The 24,093-nt window shown below is 48.2% G+C and overlaps 1 protein-coding gene across 3 annotated transcripts in view; it reads right to left on the bottom strand.

Annotated features, from left to right (window-relative positions):
* CARM1 (coactivator associated arginine methyltransferase 1) overlaps nt 1–24,093 on the bottom strand; it is a 44,464-nt gene that overhangs the window by 1,243 nt on the left and 19,128 nt on the right. Inside the window, exons 2-15 of one of the 3 annotated variants that reach the window (XM_036459424.2) lie at nt 12,201–12,326; nt 11,231–11,337; nt 10,219–10,323; nt 8,899–9,009; nt 7,620–7,797; nt 5,619–5,709; nt 5,370–5,451; nt 1,780–1,865; nt 1,555–1,644; nt 1,006–1,143; nt 830–919; nt 626–738; nt 421–501; nt 93–161 (exon numbers count right to left, since the gene is read on the bottom strand). In XM_036459424.2, coding sequence (XP_036315317.1) covers nt 93–161; nt 421–501; nt 626–738; nt 830–919; nt 1,006–1,143; nt 1,555–1,644; nt 1,780–1,865; nt 5,370–5,451; nt 5,619–5,709; nt 7,620–7,797; nt 8,899–9,009; nt 10,219–10,323; nt 11,231–11,337; nt 12,201–12,326 — 1,467 coding nt within the window. The remainder of the gene's footprint in view (nt 1–92; nt 162–420; nt 502–625; nt 739–829; nt 920–1,005; nt 1,144–1,554; nt 1,645–1,779; nt 1,866–5,369; nt 5,452–5,618; nt 5,710–7,619; nt 7,798–8,898; nt 9,010–10,218; nt 10,324–11,230; nt 11,338–12,200; nt 12,327–24,093) is intronic. The other 2 variants (XM_036459426.2, XM_036459425.2) reach the window with 2 other exon arrangements.

Here is a 24,093-nt window from a genome sequence, read left to right as displayed (position 1 = left end):
GAGTCACAGGGAGAGAGAGAGCAGGCGAGAGGGCCAGTGGGTGGCCCAGCAGTCAGCATGCTCACACCCAGGTGGCCCGCCCCCTCCGTTACCTTGGACAATCCCTGTGCTCATTATGGAGCCCATCCGAGAGTGGGTGTGATTGACAATCCCTGTGTTGGCTGCGCAGCAGAGGGAGGAAGGAAGGGAGACGGCGTCACCGCCCCCAGCCAGCTCAGGCCGCTGCTCTGCCTGAGGTGGGCACGCCCACTCACTGTCACACCAGGTGCGGGGAGGGTGAGTGCAGCAGTGGCAGAGCGAGGCAGAAAGGAATGAGGACCTCAGCCAGGAGCCCAGGAAGAGGAAAGGTGACGCAGAGGCCCAAGCACATGGGCCATCCTGGGCAGCAGACCCTTCTCCCCCACCTCCCGGGCCACTCACCCAAAGGAATCAGGTTGTTGTGGCCCACACTGGAGCCGCCGCCGGAGATAACACTGCTCAGGTCATAGGCAGTTGGCATCCCTGTGTCCAGAGAGGGAGGTGTCAGGGGTGGGGTCAGTGTCCTGTTCGAGGTTCAAGGGGCCAGAACTACCAGCTTCACCAGGGAGTGCCCCCAACACATACCCCCAAACAGGGACCTGCTCACCAGTCACAGTCATCCCACTGCTGAGGTTGTAGGTGTTGCCTGTGCTCCACATGTTCTCTGAGGGGGACGTGTAGTGGGAGCCAGGAGGGGGTGAGGGTGTCGTGCCTGTGTATCTGCAGCAGAGAGGGACACATGGGCAGGGCCAAGGGGCTGCAGGCCAGAAGGAGCCCCCTCCCCTTGATGCAGGCCAAGGGCCCCTCGTACCTGAAGAAGGGGTTTTTCAGATCCAGGAGGTTACTGGATTTGGAGCCCGTCTGGTCTACCTGGGCCACAATACTGATGTCATAGCTCTGTCTGTAAGAGAGGGGAGGGGTCGGGGGCCATGAGCTGGCTGGGTGGATGAGCCCCTTCCTCCCCCAGCCCAGGGTGGCAGCCTGCACCTTTTGTTGGCAATAAGCAGACATGTCCCTGAGAGCGTGTCCCCAGCCTTGGCAAACAGTGGTGACTGGAACAGGCATCGGACCTGGTACCAGTGGGTCAGGGGCTCCGTCGGGGCCGTGGACAACCACACAGTCATTCTGCAAAGGATTAGGCGTGAATTTGGGCTGGAGCCACCACCCTGTGCACCAGGCGTTCTGATAGGTCTTCCGGGGCCCTGGAGCTAAGGTAGGATGGCCATCCAGGTAGTCCCAGTCACATGCTCACGCACATACACAAGGAGACCACAGTCACGGGGTGCTCGTTCACCCTGACATACATGCCAAAGACTGGGAAGGACAATCACTCAGAACAGGTGGACACTCTCCCTTTCCACAACAGTCTCTGGCTCAGGGCAAGCTCTCACTGTCTTTTTGGAAGGGATGGGGGAACATGGAGGGGTTGTCCTGCCCTCCTAGCCGCCAGTAAACATCCAAACCAGCCAGGCTGGGTTCACAACTGCAGAGAAGTCCCAGGGGCTGGGACAGCACGCTCTGCTCCGTTGAACTCACATGGAGCCAATGAATGCGACGTCAAACCAGAAAGCCAGACCGTGAACCAACCCAGAATGCAGCATGTGAAATTTGAATGGGATTTCTATCCTGGAAAGCAAAGGGCAGTGATTACTAGGGAAGCTGAATAGGGGCTGGTAGGAGAGAAGAGGGATGGCCAGGTGCAGAGTCCCAGACTGCTGAGACTGCTGAGTGGCCCAGGACAAGGGACGTGAGGGCTGGTACCTGTGCAAATCCCCTTCTTTGGCTTCTAAGAAGTTCACTGTGTACTTGACAGACTTGGCCATCAGGATCCGGATGTCAAATGTGTCCTGGAAGAGACCACACGGGTGACCCGGCTTTGAGTTCAGGGGCCAGCAAGGCAGGGGAGAGCCCTGCCCTTCTCCCTGAGTCTTGGCCTCTAGGCCATTCAGGTAGAACCAGTTAGCCCTTGTCAGACATGCTGGGGGAGGATGAACTGGTACCACACAATGGAGGACAATTAGATGACAGCTCTCAAAATAACAAGTGTTCATATGCACTAAAGACTTCCACTCCCAGGAGTTCAACCTCAGATAGATGTGCACATGTACAAATTTGCACATCTAATTACAGACTGTCTATAGAATTGACACACTGGGAAACATCTAATTAAGCTGGTGGCCCTGAGCTGGCTGGGTGGATGAGCCCCTTAAAGGCTGTCTGTGAAAAAGAACCAAGAGGCTTTTTATGAATATACGGGGAAAGACCTCTGAGATAAGCAAGTTAGAGAACTGTGTGCTGATGTCCAATCACAGCTGCAATGCAGATTTTCTTGCCAAGAATTATACAAGCCAAATAAAATACAAAGGAAAAAACCAGTTGTTTGAAAGCACTGGAGAGCAAACAGCAGCAGTCAAGGCTTTGGAGGCCAAGACCCTAGAAAGAAGGGAGGTGCTTCCTGTGCTTTTCCCCTGGGTATGGCACCTTTCAGTGGGGTTAGAGGGCAAGAGACCAAGCAGAAGGTCACTTCTGAGACACTAAAAAGCTAACGAAAGGTTCAGCACCATATTAGTGCTGGGAGGCTGAAGCAGGGCTCATGTAAACCACTGAAGGCTATCCCCTAAAGCAGCAGTTCTCAAAGTCCTTCCAAAGCACCCAAAGTCAAAACTAATTTCACAATAAGACTCAGATGTTTTCTGCCCAAATTCATATAACTCACCTGTGATATCACAACAGAGGAATGCAGAAGCAAAATCCAAATTTAAAATGCCAGTATCCTGCCGGGACTGGTTTGGATAGAGCATCAGCTTGGGGATTAAAGGGCCCCGGGTTCGATTCCGGTCAGGGGCATGTACCTTGGTTACGGGCAGATCCCCAGTAGGGGGTGTGCAGGATGACTCTCTCTCATCAATGTTTCTAACTCTATCTCTCTCCCTTCCTCTCGGTACAAAATCAATAAAATATATTTTTTAAAAAATAAATAAAATGCCAGTATCCTAAAAATTTTGGAGAACAGTTTCTGTTCTTAAAAATGCTATTTATGCTAATAGACAATGGTTTCACTACTGTTGTTTTTTTTAAAGAGTTAATAAATATTTTTAAATTTCTTGGGCTTAGGTTTTGTTTTCCTGTTTTTTTGTTTTGTTTTGTTTTGTTTTTTATTGATTTCAGAGAGGGAAGGAGAGAGGAAAATAGAAACATTGATGAGCGAATCATTGATCGGCCTCCCCTGGACGCCTCCCACCAGCAATCAAGACCACAACTTGGGCACGTGCCCTGATCAGGAATTAAACAAGATCTACTTCAGCAGTCGCCAACTTTTTGGACCTCATGGGCCACCAGTTGGTGACTGCTGCTCCAGAGATTTCTTTAAACCAGCGGTTGCCAACCTTTTGGACCTTATGGACAATCAGTAGTGACCACTGTCCTAGTTCATAGGTAGACACTAACCACTAAGTCACACTGGCCGGGCTTAGTTTTTAATATCAACAGACACAGACAGTATATCAATAGATATAACACACATTAACAAAAGTTATTTGGAGTTCTCATTTTTAAGAATTTAAGAATCTAATATTAAAATGTTTGAGAATTAATGCCCAGGAAATAGACCAACTGAGTCTGAAAAGTAGCCATGAAGTATCTTACTCAAATGTATGCCAGGATCAAGTTGATCTTGTCTGAAAAAACCAAATCCTTAAAAGAAAAACATCATTCAGAGCCTCTACAATTTTGCATTTTGGCATTTGAAGACCAGGCACCAAGACACAGGACCAATGGATAAGAACCAAACAGCAAGAGGATAGACACCAAAAATACACCATTTATCCAAATACTAAAGTGACCAAAGACTTATAGTTAATATGTTCAAGAAGGAAGATGAAAATATGGAGAATTTCACAGAGAATTGAAATTCTCTCTTCCTCTATGAAATCAATAAAAAAAAGATAAAAAATAAAAAGAATTTTAAATCAGATTAGACAAAGAATTGGAACTGGAAAATAAATCATAAGAAAATACGAAAATGAGGCAATTGAGGAAAAGAAACATGGAAATACAGAAAGAATATAAGAACCATCTGAGACATGGCAAAAGGTTTAATGTACATGCAATCAGAATACCAGGAGAAATAAAATGATGCGAAGGTAGTATTTAAAGAGATACTACTCAGGAATCTGTCAAAACTAGTGAAAGACATCAAGAAGGAAAAACAATTATGTATTAAAAGAAAGCAAGAAAAGAGTTTAAAAAAAATAACAGAAATAGAAAAATAATAAAATGAAAGATTTATATCCATAAAAAGCAGCAATTACATTTGATGTAAATGGTCTATTCACTTAAGACAGAAAACATTAACTTTGTTAAAAAACAAAAACCCAAATACATGCTACTTACATGAGGCAAACCTTAAGTGATAAGGACACAAAAAAGTTGAAAGTAGGATGGGGAAATATATATTGTACAAGATTAACCAATATAAAACCAAAGTAGTTAAACTGCCATCAGAAAAAAAAAATACCACTTGAGGTAGAGACACTTTTTATAATGATAAAAGGACCAATCCAACCGGAAGATATAATAATCCTAAACCTGTACGCACAAAATAATGCAGTATCCAAAAATACAAAGCAAAAAGTATCAGAACTAAATGGAAATTTTATCTACAATCAGTAATAATAGAGATAGTGATTTGACCAACATGATTAACAAATGGGACCCCAGAGTAACTTACCTCTGTATTCAACAAGTACACACAGAACATAAGCCATAAGAAACTTCATAATGGGCATAAAGCAACTCTCAATTTCAAAGGACTAAAATCATACAGTGTATGTCCTCTGACCACAGAAAGAATAGTATGTTGAATATGTTATATGTAATTTGGAAAAAAGGTATATATACACATTTGTATATGTACATTTAGGTATAAAACTTCTCAAAAGATACACGATATATTGTTTGCCTACTGGAAAGAGAACTGTGTGTCTGGGAGCAGGAGAGGGAGGATTTTCACTTTTATACTTTCTTGATTTGTGTACCCTGGGTCTATATAATCAGTTCAAAAATCTCAATAATTAAAATCAAATAAAATCTACTCACCAAGGATCAATTCATCTAAATAACAGTTCATGTGTACTGCATGCTTACTGTGTGCTAAGTGCTCTATATGCATTGCCACTTTATTCCCAACACATCTGTGAGAGAACTCTGTTCAGGGGCAGAAGGGAGAGCTCAGAGAGTGGCATCCCTACGGCTGCAGCTTGCACAAGGCCTGACAGGACCACCCCCTCCGACCCCCAGAGGAGTGCCATGCCCAGTGCTAACTGTGATAGCACCTTGGGTGCTCCACTCACCACTACAGGCTGCCGGAAATACTCATCCACAGCGGCACCTCGGAGGGCTGACAGGTCTACTCCATGGAAGGAAGGCTGGTACCTGCAGAAAACCCCCAACCCCCACAGTAAGGTCACCAGCAGCAGAAAGGCAGGTGGGTAGCCTGTCTTCTCTCCCAGCTGGCCCTTGTCCAGCCCAAGTCTTTCAGGTCCTACTGAGAATAAGAAAAAAAAGAGGCAGGGCCATCCCTGAGAAGGCAGGACACTCACCAGAAGTTGGCCTTAGTGAACTGCTCCATGTAGAGCTGTTCATCCGTGAAGGGCGCGAGGTGGACATCACCAATGGTAGGGAACATGTTTCCTGGGAGGCACGGAGGGTGCTGGCGTCATGGTGGGACATTCTGCAGGGCCTGGCAGAGCCTCCAAAGGGCCCCAGGACCTCCAACCCTGGGCCTTCCCAGCCTCTCATTCACTCATCCATTCATTCATGCATCCGTATAATAGAGGTACTGGGCACCTACTGCGCCAGCGGCCAATGAGCACCTGACATGCAATGTCTCTCCAAACCTGGAAGCCAGCCAGGGAGAAAGGAGGGCCTGTCCTTATGTCGCATTACTAGGGCTGGGTGACAGGAAGGAACCCGCCAGGGCATCAGGGTAAGCAAGTGATGCCTGGGGCCTGCTCCATAAGCCATGCAGTGTTGCTTAGGCGCTGTCATCCATGGATATGCAGCCAGGGAAAGCAAAGTTCTCTGGACAAAGCAAGGATAAACCCCAGGCTATGGTGTAGAACATCAGCTGAGGCCAAAGGCTGGGTGAAGGGTCAGCTGAATCCTCACAGCTGAGTCTGCCCAGGCTCTGGCAGACATGGTGGGCCTTTTAGCCACCCTGGTCTGGCACATGACTTGAAATGGGAGGGGCTACAGGGTTTTCCATCTGTGTGACTCAGGAACAGATAAGTCAGAGCCAGTGGCTCCTCAGTGAGTCTAGGGCAGAGTCACCTGGCCTTTTCCTACTGGCATTAGCAGGATTCAGGCTGGGGTGGGGAAGGGGGCTAAGAGACCACTTGCTGGAGCATCATGGGAAAGTGCCCCAGTCCTAAAGGCACCTAAATGTGTACATTGGGAAGAGGGTTCCTTTCAATCCCCCCAAAGAACTTCCTGAGATGGAAGGAAGACACACTCATGTAGGCAGGGCAGTGGGGGCATCACTGGCTCCAGGCCTCACTCTGAGAAGGCTGTGTGAGCAGTGGGGCAGGATGTTCAGCTGCCCACCAGAGCCTGACTCCTGTCTGTCCTCATGTTCCCCCATAAGGAGGAGTCCACTCCAGCAGGCTTGGCTACCTAAAGGCAGAATGGGAGGACAGTGGGTCCAGACACCCCTCTAGGGAAGCCTAGCTTCCCACTCACCGTTGTGAGAAATGGTATTCACCTCCCACCTCCAGAAGCGAAGCCCAAGGCAGATCCCTGCAGCCTGGATCCAGGAAGGCCAGAGCATCAAATAGGTGCTTCCCCACCTGCCCACCATGGGGCCCCCAGTATGCTAGCTTCCCACACCTGTCCTGGCCAGGTCCTCTTGTGCCACATGTACAGACGCATACACACAATCCCTGCTTTTACAGAAATACTCAAAGTCACACAACCTGAATTAAAAAATGGACACATCAGCAGATGTTCAGGGCCAAGCACAGATCCCCCCTCCAGAGCTGGGCACAAATCCACAGGGATTCAGATGGGTAGTGTAAACAATGACCCAATGACCTAGGAGCATGGACAAGCAGGCACAGTGCCACAAACAAGAGGCCACTGATGGGCATGCTAAACAGCTAATTGCCCCTGCAACACGGACCCTTGCCCCCTCTCCCTGGCTGAGGGCAGTTACCAGGTGAGGATAGGTCAGCTCCTCTGTGCCCACCACAGAACACCTTCCATACCTGCCACATTCCCAGCAGACACTATCCCCAAGACACCAGGGTATGAGATGGCAGGAATCCCGGAGGCTCTCAGGGGACCTGAGGGGAGCCCTTCAGTCCCCTGGCCAGGCGGGCTCTGTGGCCTTGTCTCAGGCAAGATAGGCATAGGGAACAGGGAAGGGGAGAAAGGCGGGAGGGAGGCACGAGACCCCAGATGCCCTTAATAACTGCAGGCCATCAAAACAGGCCAGCAGAGAGCTGACCACAACTGTGCCCACTGAGTAGCAGCCAGGGACGCCCCAAAGGGGCCCCGGTGGGTGCGCCCCTGGTGCCAGGCCCCGTGCCAGCAGGGACACTCACCACCAGGCCTCAGGTACTTCTTGGCGTGGAGGTAGCTCTCGAGCATGCGCTCATTGAAGAGCATGTAGCCCATGGGCTCCGAGACAATGATATCCACCTGCTCAGGGAGCGAGACCTCTTCTACCTTCCCGGGGATGACCACGATGCGGTCGGTGAGGTTGTTACTCTTCACCAAGACCTGTGGGTGGGTGGGCCAGAGGGGTCACGGGGGTCCCTGCACCCACTCATCCACCACGCATCCTCAGGGGAGGGGAGGCTTCTATCCCCATGTGGTTACCCAATTCCCACTGCCTCCTTCATCGGCACCCTAACCAGAGCCATAATTAGTCACAGCCTCAGTCCTCCCTCAGGGCCTTACCAGACCCCTCAGTCACCATCTATCCTGAGAGGACAACTGCTAATGGGAGTTAAGATGGGAACGACAGGCTCTGCTCCAGCCACCAAAGCTAAACTGGGATATACTCTCCACCCCAGCGATCCCAGGGCTGGAAATCTGTCCTATGAACATAACTGAACACAGAAGAGGTGACACATGTATGAGGAGGCATATGTTTGTGCTACAACAATGGAAAAACAGCCCAAGTTATGATAATAATCTGTGTCTAACACAGTGGTCCATCTGGGCAAAAGGATGCTCTGAGGCCACTAGAAAGAGTAAAGAAGCTCTTCATGTGATGACACAGTAGCAGACAAACTGTTAAGGGACTAGAGCAGGTGCTACCATCTGTATAAGACCTCGGCAGATGAAGAAGGGTACATGTTGCCGATGCAGCCACCCAATAGCTCTGCAGAACTTCCATATGTGTCCCTCTCCCCTGATGAGGAGGCTGGGAGCAAGGAATGGGAAAGGGAGCAATGTCAATGTTTACCCTTTTGTGGCTTTTAGGTTGTGAACCTTGTGAATTAAACTAATGAAACCCTGTTGTTACCCACATTTCACAGATGTGGGAAGTGGGGTTCAGAGAGGCAGGCACTGGCCAGGTCTGAGATCTCAGCCTGGCCTGTGTGACTGCAGTCTCCTGAAGCACAAAGCCACCAAGCCATCAAGACCCCAAATCACCCCTGAACCTTGGACCCAGTAGTTGACTACCAGTCATGGAGGGGACATCACCCGAGCTCAGGTTTAGGGGATAAAAGACCAAAGAGAAATGATGTCCCCACAATCCCCTAAATCCAGGGGTTAGGTATCTGGGGGCGCCCAGCAGGGCCAGCTTCCCAGGTTAGAGCAGGCATATAGCTGAAGGACAAGGACAGGCAGGGGTTCCAGTGGGCCGCTGACCTCGGCGTGCTGGGCCATGGTGCTGGCCTCCACTGCGTAGATCTTCCTTGCTCCAGCTTGGGCGGCAAAAAATGACAGGATTCCAGAGCCACAGCCAACATCAAGAACAATCTGAGGATGGAGCGGAGAGAAGGAGACACTGAGTGATCACATCACCAGGCTCTGGCTCCCTGCAGACTCATGCAGCGGAGAGCCCTGCAGCCTGCCTCCCCTTGACTTGGGCCAGCTGCCCATAGGTTGGTTTCTGAGCCACCTAGAGCACACGGGAGCCCACAGTTCTGGATCTGAAGATGGTAGAACAGCATTTTTGAAGACAGCTAGGTGGTTAAAACCATCACGTGCTCTCAGACCTGATTCAAGAACTGATTGGGTTGTGACTATCTGTGTAGCATGGTGAACACCTGGCTGTCACGAGTGAGCCTGCAGTTTCTCGGAATGAGCGCTCACTAGATAAAGGACAGCTCTGCGCCCTGCAGCATGACCCCTGAGGCCCACACAGAGGACAGGAGCTGGGCAGCCTCTAGTCCCAGGCCTACAGGGCATCCCAGAGTACTAGAAGTCCCCAGGGAAAGTTTACTTGGCCCCAACCCTATGGGCCCGAAGGCCTCTGAACAGCTGGGCTGAGTACTGTGGTCCTCCCAAGAAAATGGTTCCACAACTGAGAGAAAGATGTCCTTTTGGGAATTCTACAGCCCTCACAGCAGGGAAAGGGGTTCAAGAGGTGTTAGGGGTGTTGATGGCAGTGTGTTCTGGTTGTGTACCGACCCTAGCCAGTGGCTGGGCTGGGGCAAGTGAGCTGCCCAGCCCCGAGGCCAGCTGGGCACCCTCTCAAGGGCTGCTGGTTCCCATGCCTTCAGCTTTTGGAAGAGTACAGGCTAGCGTGTGGTAGATCATCCTTCATTTCAGATTTGTCTGACTGCTTCCACAATAAGGATAAAAGTTCCTGATAATGACATGTACACTGAGTGGCCAGATTATTATGATCTCTGAATGCATAATAATCTGGCCACTGTGTGTGTGTGTGTGTGTGTAAAAGATTAAGTGACTCTGAAGTATATATGCTAGTACATGATGGGAAAAATTAGGGCAATGGTTGTTTTAGAAGGAAATGACAGAAGTCTTTCATGTCTATATTATACACACTGGGTTCTTATAGTTTTTACAAAAAGTAGATTTTGCTTTTGTAATCCAAAAAAATTTAAGATAAAATCCGCAAGCAAAAAAAAAAAAAGTGAGAGAGAGGGGCAACTGCCATAGTGAGACGGGCACTGAGCCTGAGAAGGGGTGTGCAGGAGAAGAGTCAGAGCAGGTCCTGCTTACCTTGTCCTTGAAGTCTGTGTGGTTCTGCAGTATTGCACGCTGGTAGGTGCCTGTCCGCACATAGTCCTGCATCATGTTCTGCTGCTGGGACAGGTAGCCATAAAACTGGAACAGAGACACGCTAATGGCACAGGGCACGTGACGGCACAAATGGCCAAGTCCCTGGGCCCAAGACCGAAGAAGGGCCACCTTGGGCACAGACCTCCAGCAGGAGGCTGTACCCTCTCTGCTGGCCCCAACCCCTCTTGCAGCTGCTGTCTACTTCTGGAGAGGGAGTGAGAGCCAAAAGCAGCCCCGAGCACAGACATCTCCACGTCACGTCAGCAGAACTCAAGATTTACCACAGGCAGAGTTCTGGGGTTGGGGCCGCCTGACACATCTTAGGGAATTCAAAGAAGCAGAGTAGATCAAACAGAACCCTAGGACTCAAGAGCGCCAGGTGGGTGAGGTGCTGCGGGGTCTCTCGGTAAGACAACAGGCGATCGGGAGGCAGCGTGGCACCTGGGCAGGGGCACAGGCTTTGGCATCAGGCAGGCCTGGCTTCCCATCTTGGCTCTGTTGCATAATAGCTGTGTGACTTGGAGCAAGTCACTTAACCACTCTGAGCCTCAGTTTTCTCATCTGCAAAATGGGGACAATAACAGTACTTACCTCTTAGAGTTGTTGGGAGGGTACAAGCACTTCCATATGTGTGAAAGCGCTTGGACCAGTGCCTGGCATGCCCTACATGGTTGGTACATTCTTTCTGTGCTTTCATTATTCAAAACACCCGCGGACCTAAACTTCATCTGCTCTTGAGTCCTTCCAACAACCACCCTCCTAGACAAGCCCTGGCATCTTTGTTTCACAGATGAGGAAACTGAGGCCCAGTAAGTGGAGGGAACCTGCCCAAGGTTACACAGCTAGTAAGGGGCAGAGCCAGGACGTGAACCCACGTGGGCCTGCCCTGTGCTGTGCAGCCTCCCGGGGCCATCAGGTGACAGTGGCCTGCCCGGGGACCACATGTACCCACCTGAAAATACTGCACGGCGGAGGACTCTTCCGTCCGCTCGCTGAACACTGACCGTTCCAGGGTGTGGCCCCGGCAGGACTTCAGGATGTTGTAGAAGGAACAGAAATCTGGAAGGGGGAAGCTAGGTCACGCATGACAGTGTTGGGGATGTGAAGGTTCATATGAGCCAGTGGCCCTCTGTCTACCTGCACACCCTGACTTTCCTGCTCTGAGCATGCGTGACTTGGTGATTTCTTTTTTTAAAAGGCAATAATGAAACTTAAGGAAAAGAAGGGTAGCTAAGCCCGCCACTTGATAGCTGCACAAGGCAACTGTCTAGTACTCTGGGTGAGTGTGCTCCACATGACTGGTAGCAGTGAGTCCAGCACTGGCTCACCAAAGGACAGTGTGGCTGGAGCCTTTGTAAGCACAAGCCTGCCAAGCGGGGTGACAGATTTCTGGGATTCACCCAGCAAGTCCACCTGGCATTACCAACAGCAAAGGAGAGAGTGGAGACAAAGTCTCCACAGCAACCTCACCTGCCTGCTGTGTGCTCTCAGACAGATCTGCTTAGAACCTTCCAATGACTTCTCTCTGAGCTCAGAACAGAGCTCTGCCTGCCTCAGGACTTTGTCTCCACCTCCTCCTTCGCTGTTGGTAGTACCAGGTCTCAGACCCCACCCGACAGGCTACTCCTAGAGGCCTGGGGTGCAACCCAGCCAGGTGGTTAGAATAAGCCTCTTGGAGGAGAAGACATATGAGCCAAGCCCAGAAGGACCTAAAGGAGTCAGGGAGGAAGAGTCTGGTGCAGAGCATTCCAGAAACTAAGATGTGCTGACTGGGGACAGATCTCTACATGGAAATATGATTTTGAACAACAGTGGAGCCTTTGCTGGGACAGATGGATGGGCCCCCACCAGCCAAGGCCCAGAGCCCAAGACCTTCTGGCTTTGGGTGTTCTGGGTGCCACGGGGACAGAAGGATCACGTACCATTGGGTGTAGCGAACTGGATGAGGACGCTGTTGCAGCCCAGGGTGATGATGAAAGACTGCTTGCCCACGCGGCTGCACTCCGTCTCACGGGACACCGAGCACTTGAATACACATATATCTTCGTCTATGAGGAGAAGCGGGTGTGAGCAAGCTCCCTGTCAACTGCCTTAGGGTCTTGTCCTCACCACCCTCTGGCTTCCCTGGTTTCCAGTTCTCCCAGGGTGTCACTAATCCCTCCCTGAGAGTGCTGCCATGAGCCCAGCCCACGCTGAGGAAACAGTAGGGCAGATCAGGCAGTAGGGACGCAGTAGGCAATGGCTGACCAGGCAGTAGGGACGCAGGGACACAGCCTGTCCAGAGAGAGGACTGCTGTTCACAGGGCAACCAAGGGCTGGGATGGGGGTGCCAGGAGCTATAGGAGCAGATATTGAAAGTAGATTCCTTCATAGAGCACATTCATACAGTGGACACTTGGGTAGAAAAACAGCGACAAAAGGGCAACGTTGGCAGGGTCAGAGGGTCCCAAGACCCCGGGGGTGCCCATGCCCAGCTGAGGGAGTCGGCATTCATTTGTGCCGCACAACGGGGGGGGAGGGGTGTTGGCCTTCAAAGTTGAGTGGGGCTGGGATAGAGGTAAAGAATGAATTCTTGGTAGCACCTCTGCTTCCTTCAGCTGAACTCTCCTCCTTGCAATTAAACAGCATAGTGATTATGAGTGTTGCCACTGGAGCTGGACAGCCTGGGTTCATGTCCTACCTATGATGCTTAGGGTGCACACAGGCAGGTCACTTAGCCCCTCTAAACCTTGGTTTGCTCATTTGTCAAATGGGGGTAATGGTGGGACAGGCATAATAGGAAGCACTGCATCCACATGCCCAACATTATTACCACGACATTCAACAGGCACACACAAGTGTGTCCACTTCAGCTCACAGGTGAAATGGCATCACGGGAACAAGACAAATCCATATAACGCTGTGGTCCTCATATAATACAGCAGGCCGGGCAAGGCATCTGCCATGCCTCTTAGCAAAAATTTTACCTAGACCCATTTCGAGGGGACAATAAACAGTGCCAGATCACAAGGCAGTCTGCAAAAAAGCCTGCCTGTCTCAAAATGAGCAATGTTAGGAAACATCAAAATTTCTGGGAACTATTCCAAAAGGAGGGAGACTAAAGAGATGTGACCATCATATGCCAAGTATGACCCTGACTGGAACTAAGGAAAAATTTTTCAGGAGCTATAAAGGACGCTGTAAGTGTAAACTATAGATGTGATTATTTTAAATGATGTGGATGTGACGATGGTAATGTGGTTCTGTGGAATGCCCTTATTCTTAGAAGACAAACATGGGCCCTGGCCAGTTTGACTCAGTGGATAGAGCAATCAGCCTGTGGACTGGAGGACCCTGGGCTTGATTCTGGTCAAGGGCACATGCCCGGATTGCAGGCTCGATCCCCAATAGGCAGCCTGCAGGTGACAGCCAATCAATAATTCGCTCTCATCATTGATGTTTCTCTCTTTCTTTCCCTCTCCCTTCCTTTCTGAAATCAATAAAACTATATATTTTAAAAAAGAGAGACACACATCGGAGAACTTCAAGTGGATTCTTGTGATGTCTACAGTGGGCTCATCAAATCAACAACAAAATATTGTAACAAAGAAGCACAAGTAAAATGTGGCAAAATGTCCCCCCATCACCCAGAATCACCAGAACAGCTTGAAAAAGATCAAAGTTAGAAGACTCACTCATCCTGATTCCAAAACTTAATATAAAGGTACTGTAATCAAAACACACTGGTCCTGGGAGAGATCAATCAAAGGACTTGTTTGCATGCATATAAGCCTAACCAATGGACACAGACAACAGGAGAGTGAGGGCATGAGTGGGGGTTGGGGAGGTAATAGGGGGGATAAGGACACATATTAATACCTTAATCAATAAAGAAATTTAAACAACAACAACACGGAATAGTCCTGGCAAAAGGACAGACATATAAATCATTGGAATAGAATTAGAGCCCAGAAATGAACCCTTATGTTTATAGTCAATTGATTTTTAACAAGATTGCCAAGAACATTAAGTGGGGAGAAAATAGTATCGTCAATGAATGGTGCTGGGATAACTGGATCTCCACATTCAAAAGAATGAAGTTGAAGCCCTACCTCAAACCATCCCCAAAATCTAACTCAAGTGGATTAATGACCTAACTATAAGAGTGAAAACTATAAAACTTCTAAAAGAAAACATCGGAGTAAATTTTCATAATTTGGCAAAGAATTTGGTAAAAGATTTCGAGAGGTGGCACCAAAAACAAGAGCATCAAAAGAAAAACTACATAAACTGGACTTCGTGTAAGTTTGTGTAAAAACTTTGAAAGTTTTTTGTTGTTGTTGTTGTTGTTGATCCTCATTCGAGGATATTTTTTCCATTGATTTTTTTGGGAGTGAAGGGAGGGAAGAAGCAAGTGTGTGTGAGTGAGCACACCAGTCAGGGCTATAAAGAACTCTTAACAAAAAGATAACCCAATTAAAAAATGTGCCAAGGGTCAGGCAAGAGTGGCTCAGTTGGTTGCCTTTGATCCTGTACACAGAAAATTGCCAGTTGGATTCCCGGTCAGAGCACATTCCTGGATTGCCAGTTTAGCATTTATGAAAGGCAACCAATCGATGTTTCTTTCTCATATTGATGTTTCTCTCCCTCTCTCTAAACTGATGTTTCTTACATCACAGTTTCTCTCTCTCTCTCTCTCTCTCCCTCCCTTCCTCCCTCTCTCTCTGTCTCTCAAGCGCACGTGCCTTTCTCTCTAAAATCAATAAAAAACAGTTCTAGCCAGTTTGGCTCAGTGAATAGAGTTGGCCTGTGGACCGAAGGGTCCTGGGTTCAATCTTGGTCAAGGGCACGTACCTTGGTTGCAGGCTACTCAGGCCTTGGCCCTAGTCAGAGGCAACCAATCAATGTGTTTCTCTCACATCAATGTTTCTCTCTGTCTTTCTATCTCTCTTCCACTCTCTCTAAAAATCAAAGGAAAAATTATCCTCAGGTGGAGATTAACAAAAATAAATAAATAATAAAATCAATAAACAAATTTTTAAAAAATATATATTTATTGATTTCGGAAAGGAAAAGAGAGAGAGAATGCCTCGCATATCCTACTGAGGATCAAACAACTTGGCCTTTGCCCTTAACCAGAATCAAACCTGAGACCCTTCATTCTGCAGGCCTAAGCTCTATCCACTGAACCAAACCACCTAGGGTAACAACAAAAAATTTAAGAACACTATGAGACCCAATTTCACACCCATTGGATGGCTATATATATATATATATAAAGTAGTGGGGGTGAAAATAAGTATTGGCAAGAATATGGAAAAATTAGAACCCTCACAACTTGCGTGGCAGCAACAGAAAATGGTGGAAAACAGTTCAGTGATTCCTCAAAAAGTTAAAAATAGAGTTACCATTTGACTCAGCAACCCCATTCCTAGTTATAGACCCAAAAGAACTGAAAGAAAGTATTCAAATACTTGTATGCAAACCCTCAGAGTAGTACTACTCAAAGTAGCCAAAAAGAAACAACTCAAATGTTCATCAACTGGATAAACAAAATGTAACCCATCGATACAACAAAGTATCATTCAGTCATAAAAAGGAATGAAGCCTTGACACATCAAAAAGATATATGAACCTCAGAAACATTATGCCCGACACAAAAGGTCACACACATTCTATGATTCTATTTCTATGAAACATCTAGAATTGACAAATCCATAGGTCACACACATTCTATGATTCTATTTCTATAAAACATCTAGAATTGACAAATCCATAGAAGGTCACACACATTATATGATTCTATTTCTACGAAACATCTAGAATTGACAAATCCATAGAGACAAAAAGCAAACTGGTGGTTGCCAAGGGCTGGGAGGAGGGAAGATGGGGAATGAGTACTTAATGAATACAGGGTTTTCTTTGGGTTGATGAAAATATTCTGGTGTTAGATAGAGGTGATGGTTACATGATAATGGAAATGTACTAAATGCCACTAGACTGTACACTTTTTTAAAGAATATTTTTAACTGATTTTTTACAGAGAGGAAGGGAGAGGGATAGAAAGAGAAATATCAATCAGCTGCCTCCTGCTGACCCTGTCCTGGGATGTGCCTGAAACCAAAGTACATGCCCTGAACCGGAATCGAACCTGGGACCCTTCAGTCCACAGGCCAAAGCTCTATCCACTGAGCCAAACCAGTGAGGGCTTGACTATACATTTTAAAATGGTTTAAGTTATGTGAATTTTATCTCAACAAAAAAAGAATGTTCCAGGGGAATAGGTATAAAGTGCCTAGGGTGTTCACTGGGCCCCCTGCTATTCTCTTATATAGTCTGAGCACTGAGCCAGGGCCAGGCCCTGCAGGACAGCTTCCCAAGCCATAGGGCAGGTTCAGCCCAACTGCCTCACACCTAAGGAGCCAGGTCCCACCCTCCTGGTGGGATTAGGGCATGGCCAGCCTCCTAACCAGGGGCGGGAGGAAAGAGCATATTGGCAGGGCACTGCTGCAGGCTTGCAGCCATGCCCCACCCACTGGGAACTCACAAGGTACCCCTAAGTCCAACTATAAGCAGGTCCCAAGAAGGAACCCCAAACCTTGGCATGGTGCCCTTGCCCACACCCCTCCTGGGGCAGTAGATAAGCCAATCCGTTGGCTGTGCCAGAACAACCCAGTGAGGGCCTCTGTTTGCAAAGCAGCCTGGCAACCTGACCAGTTGCCCTAGGAATCCCCTACAACCCAGAGCAGGCAACCGCAAGGACCTGTGGCTGAGTAAAGCTTGGCTACACCCAGAGAGGATGGCTTGGGCTGAGGGCAACCTGACCTCAGTGGCACCCAAAGCTTGTGAAGCCAGCCTTTTGTGAGAGTCACAGCTATGCCACCCCACAGGCCAGTCCCTGGTACATAGGAGGTGCTCAGTATATACCTGACCAGAAGAAAAAAGCCTAAGCTGACCTGCATTCCTACGCGCTTTCAAAAGTTTCAGCAGTAAAAGCTTTCGGAACTGGTAGTCGAGGCCTGTACCCCTCGTTCATCAGCCCCTCAATTCCTCAGCTCTGGGTCTTTGTACATGCCGTTCCCCTCTCCTATCTATCCCTTCTCCACCTATTTTCTCACTTTGCTCCCCAGACATTGAGCAGTAGAGAAACATCCCCATCCCAGAGGAGGTGGGTTAGCCAGGTGGCAGTCATGAGGATCCCCAGGTGGGGGGTGCTGAGGTTTGGGGAACAGGGCCATGGTAGAGAGGTGGTCCTTAACCCAGCCTAGGAAAAAGATTAAGAACAAATTCTCCAATAAGAGGAAAAAGCACGTGGAAGAGAGAGAGAAAAGGAGGCTGTGATACTGAGATTTTGAAAAAATGTTTTTATTGATTTTTAGAGAGGAAGGGAGAGGAAGAGAGAGAGAAACATCAAGAATGAGAATCATTGATCAGCTGCCTCCTGCAGGCCTCATTCTAGGGATCGAGCCCTGAAACTAGCCCAGGAACTAGTGATCTGTTGGTTCCTGGGTTGATGTTTAACCACAATGGCTGGGCCTGGGATTTTATAATATACTAGAGGCCCGGTGCAAAAAAATTTGTGCACTAGGGGCAGGAGGAGGTCCCTTCAGCCTGGCCCTTGCCTTCTCATAGTCCAGGACCCCCCAGAGGATGCCCATTCCCTGGTGAATCGGGCCTAAGCTGGCAGTTAGACACCTCTCTGGCAGCCCAGGAGCCCTCGGGGGATGTCCAATTAACAGCTTAGGCCCACAGGCTTAGGGCCTAAGCTGTCAGTCAGACATCCTTAGCACTGCCTCGGAGGCAGAAAAGGTTCCCGCCACTACTGCTGCACTTGCCAACCATGATCCAGCTTCTGGCTGAGTGGTACTCTCCCTGTGGAAGTGCAATGACCACCAGGGGGCACCTCCTGCGTTGAGTGTCTACCACCTGGTGGTCAGTGCATATCACAGCAACCAATTATCCACTATTAAAGTCAATTTGCATATTACCCTTTTATTATATTGGACTAGAGGCCCAGTGCATGAATTCGTGCACCAGTGGGGTCCCTCAGCCTGGCCTATGGGACCGGGCCGAAACCAGCTCTCCAACATCCCCCAAGGGGTCCCGGATTGTGAGAGGGTGCAGGCCAGGCTGAAGAATCCCACTGGTGCACAACCGGGGCCAGGATGAACACAGGAGGTCAGCTAGCCAGGGAGGGACCATAGGAGGGCTACAAGGCGCATCCAACCCATCTCGTTCAGTCCCAATTGGCTGGACCCCAGCAGCAAGCTAACTTACTGGTAAGAGTGTCTGACCGCTGGTGGTCAGTGCACGTCATAGCCACTGGTCGACCAGTCGAATGTCTGCCCCCTGGTCCATGCACATCATACCGAGGGGTTGAGCAGCCTTAGCATATCATTAGCATATTATGCTTTGATTGATTGAATGGATGGCCAGACACAGCATATTAGGCTTTTATTATATAGGACTAGTGCCTCAGTGGACAGATTCATGCACATTGAAATAAAATTAAGTAGGTGAGTAGGTGGTGGCCGGTGGGACTGGGCCAGATGGGTGGACACAACCTGGAGCCAACCTCCTGCAGTCCCTCCCCAGCCAGCTGCATCTGGGGCAGCGCTGCGGTTCTAAGGGCATCTGTGGAGTGAGCAGGGTTCCTCCAGCAGATGGAGTCCCTTGGCGTGGCCTGAGAGGACTAGGCTGAAACTAGCTCTCCAACATCCCCCGAGGATCCCAGATTGCGAGAGGCTGTTCTTGGGTGATGCACTCCAGAATTAGGCTCCCTCCTCTCTGGTTTCAGGGTTGGTTGGTCACCCAAGAACTGCCGCTGCCAAGTCACCACAGCTCCAGCAGTTCCTGCATTAAGCATCTGCCCCCCTGGTGGTAACTGCATGTCAATGGCTACTGGTTGGAACATCTGCTCCTGGTGGTCATTGCATGTCATAGCTACTGGTCAAACAGTCAGATGGTTGCTTAGCCTTTTATTAGGTGTACCAATTAATAATGTATATTATTTTTCAATAGATGGAGTTACACATATGTTGATATATATGCTATATTTTTTAAATATATATATTTTTACTGATTTCTTACAGAGAGGAAGAGAGAGGGACAGAGAGTTAGAAACATCGATGAGAGAGAATCATCGAACAGCTGCCTCTTGCACACCCCCACTGGGGATGTGCCCACAACCAAGGTACATGCCCCTGACCGGAATCGAACCCGGGACCTTTCAGTACGCAGGCCGACGCTCTATCCACTGAGCCAAACCAGTTTTAGCTGATATGTATGCTATTTTGTTGTATTGACAGCAAACTTCAAAACTTCGTATGTCAAATTTGCTGAAGTTAACATCATAGATATTTTTATGCTTAAAAATGTCTAATTTCATGTAAAAAAAAAAAAGGGCATTTGCAGGAAGTTTTAATTCATTATTTTGAAGAAAAATGCTGCTGAAAATTATCATATACTTCAGGAAGCTTATAGTGAATGTGCTACATCTTAAGATACTTGTGAATGCTGGTTTAAATGCTTTAAAAGTGATGATTTCGATGTGAAAGACAAAGAACGTCCAGGTCAACCAAAAAAGTTTGGAGACCAACAATTATAAGCATTATTGGATGAAGATTCGGGTCAAACCAAAAACAACTTGCAGAAAGATTAAACATTGCCCAGCAAACAATTTCTGGTCGTTTACAAGCAATGGGAAAGATTTTAAAGGAAGGAAAATGGGTGCCACATCAACTGAAGGAAAGACAAATGGAAAACTGAAAAGTCATCAGTAAAATGTTGCTTCAACGGCACAAAAGAAAGTATTTTTTGCATTGGATTGTGACTGGTGATGAAAAGTGGATTTATTTTGAGAAACCTAAATGTACAAAATCATGGGTTGATCCAGGCAACCATCAACATCGATTGCAAGGCCAAATTGCTTCAGAAAGAAGACAGCCGAAACTGGTTTGGCTCAGGGACTGAAAGGCCTCGGGTTCGATTCTGGTCAAGAGCATGAACCTTGGTTGCGGGCATATCCCCAGTAGGGGATGTGCAAGAGGCAGCTGATAGATGCATCTCATCAATGTTTCTAACTCTCTCTCTCTTTCCCTTCCTCTCTGTACAAAACCAATAAAATATATATAAAAAAAAGACGAAGAAAAAAGGAAGAAGACAATGCTCTGCATTTGGTGGGATCAGGAAGGTTTGGTGTATTATGAGCTTCTAAAAACACATGAAGCCGAAACCAGTTTGGCTCAGTGGATAGACTGTCGGCCTGTAGACTGAAAGGTCCCAGGTTCGATTCCGGTCAAGGGTATGTACCTTAGTTGCAGGATCATCCCCAGTAGGGGATATGCAGGAGACAGCTGATTGATGTTTTTCTCTCATCGATGTTTCTCTCTATCCCTCTCTCTTCCTCTCTGTTAAAAAAAAAAAATAAATAAATAAATAAAATAAATAAATCAGATGAAACCTTTAATACTGACCACTACCAACAAATAATCAATATGAATGATGCTTTGATTGTAAAGCAACCAGAATGGGCCAGAAGACAAGGCAAAGTAATTTTGCTTCATAATGTTGCACCATCACACCCTTCAAAACCAATTAAAGACACGTTAAAAGATCTTGCCTAGGAAGTATTAACCCACACGCCATATTCACCAGACCTTGTTCCTTCAGATTACCTCTCTGATCGATGACACATGCACTTTCTGAGCAGCACTTCAAAACATACCGAGAAGTGGAAAATTGGGTCTTTGAATGGTTTGCCTCAAAACAGAAAAGTTCTATTGGGACGGTATCCACAAATTACCTGAAAAATGGGGAAATGTGTAGCTAGTGATGGTGATTACTTTGAATAAAAGCACTTCTGATGTTTCTCTTGAAATTATCATGTTTTCTTTTATTACAAAACCTACTATTATTACCTGATACACCTAGTATCTATATACTAGAGGCCTGGTGCACAAATTCAAGCATGGATGGGGTCCAGCCGGCCCACCCCAATCAGGGCCCATCAGGCTGGGCAGGCCATGGGGAGGAGTCATCAGCAGTTGGTTGGCTGGCCAGCCCCACCCCAATCGGGATGGGGGAGCCAATCAGGGGAGGGGCTGAGGGTGGTTGGCGGGCCAACCCCACCCCTTGGCTGAACTCCCAGTCAAGGGGATAATTTGCACATTAGCCTTTTATTATATAGGATATAAAGGCTAACATGCAAAGTGTCCCCTCAGGAGTTCAACGAGAAGTTCGATCACTCTCTAGGTATGTGCTGACCACCAGGAGGCAGCATGGAACATGGCGGATGACCAGCAGCAGCGATGGAGGGGACACTGAGGGAACAAGGGAAGGAGGAGATGCAGAGGCCGGGGCTGCAGGTGGCAAGAGAAGTGGGGGGAACTGTACGGTAGTGGCATGCAGGTGATGAGGGAAGGAAGAGGCAGAAAGGCAGGGAACTTGATTGGCTCTGATTGCTGACCAGGCCTAAGGACCCTACCTGTGCTGGAATTTTGTGCACTGGCCTCTAGTATATATAGATATTTGATCCTTGTTCTTGGCACAGAGTTCCTAAAACTCTTGGAATTTCCCAAGTGATAACAACAATAAAGGTGTCTTTTGTGGTTCATAACAAGCCCCTTTCAATCACTGCAGAGTGAGTTAAGTAAGATTTTTGGAAAGCCCCTATGGATGAAGGCTGGTTGTTAGAGGGACCAAGTAATTAAAGGGATAGAACTTTGAGTCTTTCCCACCCCAAGCTGTCAACAGCAAAAGATCAATACTATCTCCATAATAAAGCCTCCATAAAAACTCAAAAGGGATTAGGTTCTGAGAGCTTTCCAGTTGGTGAACACCTGGAAATTTGGGGCAAGTGGCACACCTGGGCAGAGAGCATAGAAGCTTTGTGCCCCTTACACACATTTGTCCTACGCATCTCTTCCATCTGCTGCTCCTGAGTTATATATCCTTTTATATTAACCTGAATCTAGTAAGTATAATGTTTTCTGAGTTCTGTAAGCTGCTCTAGCAGATCTGTCAAACCTGAGGACGGAATCATGGGAAAACCCGACCTATAAGCTGGTTGCTCAGAAGCACAGGTGACAACCTAGACCAGCAGTCGTCAACCTGTGGTCCATGGATCACTGGTGGTCCGAGAGGTCTGAAAGGTTGGTGAACACTGACCTAGACCTACTATTTGCGTGCAGAGCATGAGTCAATCTTGTGGGACTCAACCCTTAGCCTGTGGGATCTGACCCTATCTCCAGGGAGATAGTGTCACAACTGAGTTGTTATAGGACACGCATTTTGATGTGTGGGAAGCAACCCACACACACATACTTGGTAATCAGAAATATTCCATGAGATTCAGAGGAGGAATGATTTTCTTTGGAAGGAGAATGAAAGTGATCAAAACAGTGTGGCTGTGACCCAAGGAGGTTGCCAAGACAGACTCCTGAGCAAGACAGGTGATTTGCAGGCGGGTTGTTGAGGGGGTGCAAGAGGCCCCAGAGTATGTGTGGCTCAGAAGTCTGGCTGCTTCCACAGCCACTGACAGCTGCAGGACCACGTGCTGAGAGAGATACAGGACTGAAAGAGAGCTGCTGGCCAGGAGATGAGGCAGACTGGAAAAGGGGCAGCACTAGGGGCCACAGACAGTCTGCTCCTTGCTCACCACAGAGCCAACCTCTTTGTTGGCTCCCTGGACAGCACCCTGGGATCCAGGCAGCAGAATCTTGGGGAGCATGAGACAGGGATTTCCTGGTTCTGGCTTCAAGGAAATGCCCTGCTCCTTACCCATTCCTTACCCCATGCACAGCATCCAGGAATGCCTCAGAAGAGCTGGTGGCCTCAGGAAAAGGCAGACACATGAACACCTGTCTCAGGGGCACTTACCAGTGGTCCTGCGGGACAGGAGGAGCCTCCTCCAGTCACCTCTGAGTCATGGTTTTTATTTTTTAAAATGTTTTTATTTATTTCAGAGAGGAAGAGAGCGGGAGAGAGAGAGATAGGAACATCAATGATGAGAGAAAATCACCGATTGGCTGCCTCCTGCACGTCCTACACAGGGGATTGAGCACGCAACCCAGGCAAGTACCCTGACCAGGAATCGAACCATGACCTCCAGGTTCATAGGCAATGCTCAACCACTGAGCCATGCCAGCCGGGCTGAGTCATGGTTTTCAATACAACTGATTTGCTGTGGTCTCTGGCCTGCTTACACTCTTTCATGGTTTCCCAGAACCTTCTGGAATAAGTACTTAGGGAGCCCACGAGCTCCTGCCAATGTCTACAGTCTTGTCACACCTCTCCATTACCCCAGCCATGCCATGCTGACCTTTGCCATCCCCCAGACCATGGGCAGAAAGGACTTCTCTCTGTCTTCCTGGCTCCTGGGACCCAGAGCACCCTTCCTCTCTTCCCCAGTATCCCTGTCACCTTCTCTTAGAGGTCTTCCAGAACTTCCCAGACAAGCACCAATTATAGGGTGACTCCATATTTAACACCCTCCTTGCATAGACCCAAGACTCTGCATGTGAAAGGCACTGCATAGAGTCCCAGGACATGCAGCCAGGGAGGTATAGAAGTAGCTGGTATAGAAGACCAGGCACCCAGCTCCTAACCATGTATAATACATGGTTTAGGGCAGTGGTCAGCGAACTGAGGCTCTCGAGCCACATGCAGCTCTTTGGCCCCTTGAATGTGGCTCTTCCACAAAATACCACAGCCTGGGAGAGTTTAATTTGAAGAAGTGACATTAGAAGAAGTTTAACTTAAAAAAATTTGGCTCTCAACAGAAATTTCAATAGTTGTACTGTTGATATTTGGCTCTGTTGACTAATGAGTTTGCCA

The sequence above is a fragment of the Pipistrellus kuhlii genome, unplaced genomic scaffold, assembly GCF_014108245.1.
Source record: "Pipistrellus kuhlii isolate mPipKuh1 unplaced genomic scaffold, mPipKuh1.p scaffold_m20_p_30, whole genome shotgun sequence".
NCBI classification, from domain to species: domain Eukaryota; kingdom Metazoa; phylum Chordata; class Mammalia; order Chiroptera; family Vespertilionidae; genus Pipistrellus; species Pipistrellus kuhlii.
Note: the sequence above shows the minus strand (reverse complement) of the source record. Positions and strands in the feature narration are given on the sequence as shown.